Below are 6000 nucleotides of genomic sequence, written 5' to 3'. Positions count from 1 at the left end.
TTGTGAAGGACAGAAAACCCCCTAATCCCTTCGTAACAACTGCGCTGGGGAACTAAATCAACATCTGCATCCTAGAATAACAGCTTATTTGAGGCCTAAGGCATCTGCAGTTCATGTTTCCTTGGACCTGATTTGACCTCCCTTGTCTCTAAATCTGTATGATAAGCTGTGTTCTGATAGCTTTTGCAATTTGAGTGGCTTAGCTGGGAATAGAGATGGTCCTGCTTTGAGTTAGAAAATAAGAAATTTCCATATTGAAAAGTCTATGCTCCTTGAAACTTTCCCCCTAGTGTAATTCATAAGGAAGGGGAAGAAAGAATGTGGATAGATTTGGTCCTTGGAGAAAATGAAGGAGGGGTAGGTACGCTGCTAGAGCTAGCTTGTGATCTCTCTACCTCTTGATCTTGTTTCCATTAAGTGGCTAGGATAGATAGGGAATTGGTGCTGGTGTGGTGTACTCAGATTCGAAATTCTAAATGCCCTCCTTGACGTTGTTGAAGTCCTACAGATGGGTTGGCAACCGTGTTTCACTTCTAAAAGCCAGTTGACAATGATTGCTGGCATCCCGGATGCCAGTTGGTAGAAAACTCAGACAATCTGGTGCCAGAATCAGCTGGTACTTTGGGGCACATCATTAAAAATCTGTTGCAAAACATGCACTTATTGAATCTCTGCCTTCCCAGCTTTGCTGTAGCTCATCTTTTCCCACAGTTACTTTTATCTAGATACGCCCTCACTTTTATCCTTGCCACTCCAAATCTGAGAAGTTCCTCAGCTGTGAACCTGAGTGTGGCTTCAGAGGAGACATATATATTTAAGAGAGCTTGTACTTTTCCCTATTAACATATTTTACCTATATAAAATGCAATTTCTTCAATCAGGGATGCTCACTGATTGTAAATGAAGGCTGAATTCCCCAAATGCCACTGGGCAGAAACCGCCTCTTTCTTCCCCCTGTAAAGCAAATGTCCCGAAGGTGGCCATCACTCTCTCATGAGAGGAAGTGGACTAGAGTCCATTTTGCCTGCTGTAGCTGAAGTCGGCTTCATCCAGCTGGGATTCCTTAATGTTCGAGAGTTTCGTGTGTGTCCTCCCAATCTCTTCAAGGGCACAGGCCAGGGAGTCAAGGTCACCATCGTGCTGATGACGAGCTTCCCACAGGTTCAGAATGACAGCAGACGGGCTACTTTGTGTAGCAAAATAAGATAAATTCCTGGACAGAGAGTTAAATAAACGAAATGACAAAAATAGAAATAAAGGAACAAATACAAATCACTATAAGGGAATTAAAAATGAATTGGAACAGATATTATTAAAATAGGAATAAAGAGCTCCACAAACGCAGGTCTGGGGACAGTCCAGTTTGTATCCCAACGCTAAACTGAAACTGTACTTTGGAGGGTTACCAATGACCTTCTTAATCCTCCGTGTCTTTTTTAGTCCTCACTTTCCTTGAGTTGTGTGTGTATACATGTACGTGTGTTTCTCTCTTGAACACCCTCTTGAAAAGCTCTACTTCATTAGCTTATGTGATGATATAACTCATTCCTTTTTTTTTCCAAAATATCTGACCCCTCTTTATGTCTCTCATGGTAATCCTAAGGGCTGTGAAAATTTTATCTGTGTCTTCTTGGGTTCGTATACGAAATGGAGTACTTATCAGCTCCAAGTGGACAGTGTCTAAGTCGGCATCTCCTGTTTTATAGGTTAATAATGAGCTAGTCACAGATCTCTGAACGACCTTGGGACTGCTCCAGTTAGATATAGCTTTCCACTTCCTCAGACTCGGGGCATCAGGAATCCATTGGCCTCCATTCTAACTATAACAAATGTCCCAGTAATTACAACCATCCTTCTAATCTCTCACACTAGGACATTTATTTCTGAGTCTTCTCTTTGTTTCTTTGACAAACTCATCAGCTTCACTCTTCCTCTCCATTCATACTATTTGTATTTAATTTATGCTCTATCATTTTACGACTAAATTCTAGCAGAAGCCTTATGGCTCTTTATTTCTCCAGACTCTCTAATATACCTTGCATTCTATTTCATAAATCATCATATCTACTCCACTTGTTTTCAGTGCCTGCCTTGGTCTGGCATCAAACTAGCTCTGGTAATATATATACTTTTTCCCTCAATATTCTTTTCTCCTTTGAGCCATTAACACTGACTTAGGTAATACTTTGTTCTTGCTTTCATCTAGTGTATTCTGTTCACTAGGAAATGCCCACTTTCCCTCTTTCCCCTCTGTTTATCAAGATCCTATACTCGTACAATGCCTGGATTGTAGATAATTCTCATGTCCTCTCAAAGTAATTTATTTCTTTTCTCAACTCTTTTTACGCTTCTGCTTAAATTTTCATGTGAGTAAAATGCTTATATATTCCATGTGTGTGACCTCTGCCTTCTCAGTGTGATTGCAGACACCTGAAAGAGAAGGGTCATAGCTCATCATTTTCTGATTCTACAACAGCACTTATAATACTATGACAGGTATTCCATATCCGTCAACTGAGTAGTTGATTGCTAGGAGCTTGTTTCAGATGATACGGGATCTTCAGTGAAAACAAGTGATAACGCTTTGGACAATAACTTTGCTCTGATGAAGACTGAGACAACACAAAGGATTAAAAGGTCACAGCTTTTCACAGGTACTTTTGCAGCAGGGATAGAAATGTCACCTCTGGTAAAATTCTGATGAGTTGAAAAGATTTTCCAGATTCAACCAAGAATTGCCCATTTTGAGGATGGTACAACTTTGTATCACCAGACTCGGCATATAATCACAAAGCAGACTCATGTAGCCAAGAGCAAGTGGAAGAGAAAACAAGCTTTTAAGGGCACGTTATCATTCACAAGCAACATACACACATAGTAATTCTGAGTGAATAAAGTGCTATTTTATTCAAAGGTCTTACGACACTACTTAAAGCTAGTTGGTTGCCAGATAGCACAAATATCAGGGTATGATATATGCTTTCCACTGCGTCTGAATCTTTAATTGAGAGAGGGAGAAGGCCAGCTTAAAATGATTCTCTCCAGTTTCTTTTCCTTTTATCTTTCCTTCCTCTCCCCTTCGCCGCCCTCTCCATAGCTGGCCTTCGAATCACATACAGTTATTTATTTCTCCACTAATAGAAATGGCAAAGCAAATGTTGCTTCTGTAGTTGAAGGGATCCTCGTTCCTTTTATTCAAAACGTTGTTTTGAATACTGCCACTTCCTTTTAGCTGTAGGGAGCTGTTTTGGGGGGACGTTGCTGTATCTCCTGGTCTGTAAATAGATTGGTGCACCCCAACCAATGTGCAGGCAGAATACAAACGGGAGGAATAGCTGAGAAAGAGGCAAAGACTGAGAGGCTGTGTGAGTGGATTCTGGGTGGGCTGTGTGATAATGTCTTTCCATGTAATTTATGAGAATAGACCATGGACACACATTGTTTCCTGGAGTGGGGAAATAATTCTTTATGCTCTCCATGGTCATTTCAAAAGAAAAATAATGCTGGCAAGCACAACAAAAAGAAGCACAGATTTCTCATAGTATAGAAGGTTTATATTTTATATTTCCTACTGAACCACAATGGATTAGTGTCTGTTGGAGTGACTAGATCCTTGTGATCCTGTTAACCCCAAAGCTACCCTTTATTCTATACCAGGGGTTGACAAACTCTTTCTTTAAAGTTCCAGACAGCAAGTATTTTTGACCGTAGGGGCCACATCTGGTCTCTGTAGCAGCTACTCAACTTTGCCATGGTAGTGTGAAATGGCCATAGACAATACATAAGTGAATGTGCATGTCTGTGTTCCAATAAAACTTTATTTAGAGACACTGAAATTTGAATGTCATACACTTTTCACATGTCACACCATATATATCACTCTTGTTTTGTTTATCCTCCTGAAACCGTTCTAGCTCTGGGGCTATAGAAAAGCAGGTGTTGGGCCAGATTTCGCACCTAGGTCATGGTGCTGACCACGTTCCATGTTGTCTTATAACCCAAACTAGATTTCCAGACATACTAGCAATTTCAGAGAAGATGAGATTGAACTTTCATTTTGTGCTGCATCTGAAAATAAGCACCTAGAGGGTGAACGTTGCTGGGTCCTCAAGCTACATGTCCTGCCCCAAGCACTCTGAGACCTTTATCCTTGGTATCATTTGGGGAGCTTTGACATTTCAGGACATGAGAAGAAGATCTGGGCATGAAAATGCAAAAACAAAACTTGAGGAGAGGCATACAGACTATGTTTTGGAGGTTGTGATGAATCCTTGTCCCAACACGCTATTCAAAATATTCATGAATCCAGTTGCAGTGTGAAGGTGTTTTAAGTGCACCTGCCTAGAAGAAGAAGAGAAGAGCTGGAAGATGACTCTTGCCAGCCACTTGGTTCTGAGAAGTCCTGCAAACGCCCTGATTTGTAGACTAGGCACCCAGGCCAACAGGAAGCTAAATGATCAAAGAGGCAGAAATAGAACTCTCCCTTGGCATGGTTCTCTGAACATACTGTAGCAAGTGAAATGTGCTCCCCAAAGCATGTTCCAGATTGATGCTCTGAATTTATACAAGTACACTCGGCAACACACACAAATCTCAAATTCCACTTAATGTTAGTAAATACGTGTAGGAGCATATCAGCCTTATTAAAAATGATTCAGTCAGCTTTGTGATAAACAGACATCCTATCAAACTACACTTACTTGTCTACACCAGAAGAATTAATAGACAAAAGACACTAAAGTGCTAATGCTATAGGCTATTTCTCAAACACAGTTGGGTTATTTTACTGCTTACATGTGTGCAAATGCATTATGATTTTTTTGAAAATTGGCATACCCTATATCCATTTGGTTCTCTCCATACCTCCCTTTTGAAATTATTTTGATCCCAATCTGTGTGACCCATTTCTCTTCATAATAATGCTGGTGCATTTGGACACCAGCAGGTAAATGCATCCACAATTCAGGGAACATTGTTAATACTAGAAAGTAGAATTCATAGCAATAGTTGATTTCCTGAGTCTTTGATTATTATTATTTTTTTTGAAATGAATAAAGAACATTTGGCAAAAGCAGTCATCTTGAAATTCCGGTGGATGGCTCAAAACAAAACAATTTTTTCCTTTCTCTTTGGAAAATGTTTAAAGAAGTAAATGTTTATTATGCTTGCCTTAGGCGCTACATATTGTTACTTCTTTATGCACTGAATCTTTTGTCATAGCCTTTTCAAATTCTGATCGACTGAGGTAATTCTGAAAGATAAGATTTATTTTTTTGTGGTTCATAAAGATGCTGCATACTGTGTACATAAGATTATTTACTCTCTAAATTTAAAGAATTTACTTTAGAATCATCCTGTGTCTTCAGTTTATTTGTCCTAAGTCCTGTAGACTCAGTGACTCCATCTTTTTCTTTGGAACGCTCACTGAAAAAGTCCAGATGAACTAAAAAACCACATGCTAAGACCGCTGAATAGATTTATCCATGTAAATTCATTGAGTAGCAATAGTTAATTAAGTTTAATTTCGTTTTGTTGAGCCTACATGCTTTCTATTCACCTGAGCCCCTGAGGAGTTGTTTTATTACTATGATTAATTTCTTCTTTCTGAGACTTCCTTATCTGCGCTGTCCCCCAGCCCAATTAAAATTCCATTCTTTATGTGGAAGCCAGGGCAGAATTGGGAACATGAATCTTTAGCAATTTCACTAGCTAGACGGAGGCCAACTTATAATGGTGTATATGGGTCAACCACCAAATTTTTATACAGAATCTCAGTTTTCAAAATACATCTTCAAATGAATGACCACATTAAACTAATAACGAAAATTAGGTTATTTCGAGAATTTCTGGAAATAGTTATTGTGCCATCTGTTTTCTTTTTTGGGTACAAAGAGGAAGAGAGAATTGAGGACCATGATAAAATTCTGCCATATAAGTCCTTATATACTGTTGCAGTGCAGGGCTCATGTTATGGAAAGGAAAGGTGTCTAGGTGTCCAGT

General features: G+C 39.4%; 1 protein-coding gene across 3 annotated transcripts in view; it reads right to left on the bottom strand.

Moving 5' to 3' along the window:
* Nucleotides 1-1008: 1008 nt before the first annotated feature.
* The window catches only part of UNC5D (unc-5 netrin receptor D), a gene marked incomplete at both ends in the record, with an annotated part of 594860 nt that continues 589868 nt past the window's right edge, over nucleotides 1009-6000 (bottom strand). For all 3 annotated transcript variants that reach the window (XM_082680382.1, XM_082680381.1, XM_082680383.1), the window contains one exon: nucleotides 1009-1213. In XM_082680382.1, coding sequence (XP_082536508.1) covers nucleotides 1009-1213 — 205 coding nt within the window. The remainder of the gene's footprint in view (nucleotides 1214-6000) is intronic.

The sequence above is a fragment of the Grampus griseus genome, assembly GCF_964374135.1.
Source record: "Grampus griseus genome assembly, chromosome: 21".
In the NCBI taxonomy this organism is placed as follows: Eukaryota; Metazoa; Chordata; class Mammalia; order Artiodactyla; family Delphinidae; genus Grampus; species Grampus griseus.
Note: the sequence above shows the minus strand (reverse complement) of the source record. Positions and strands in the feature narration are given on the sequence as shown.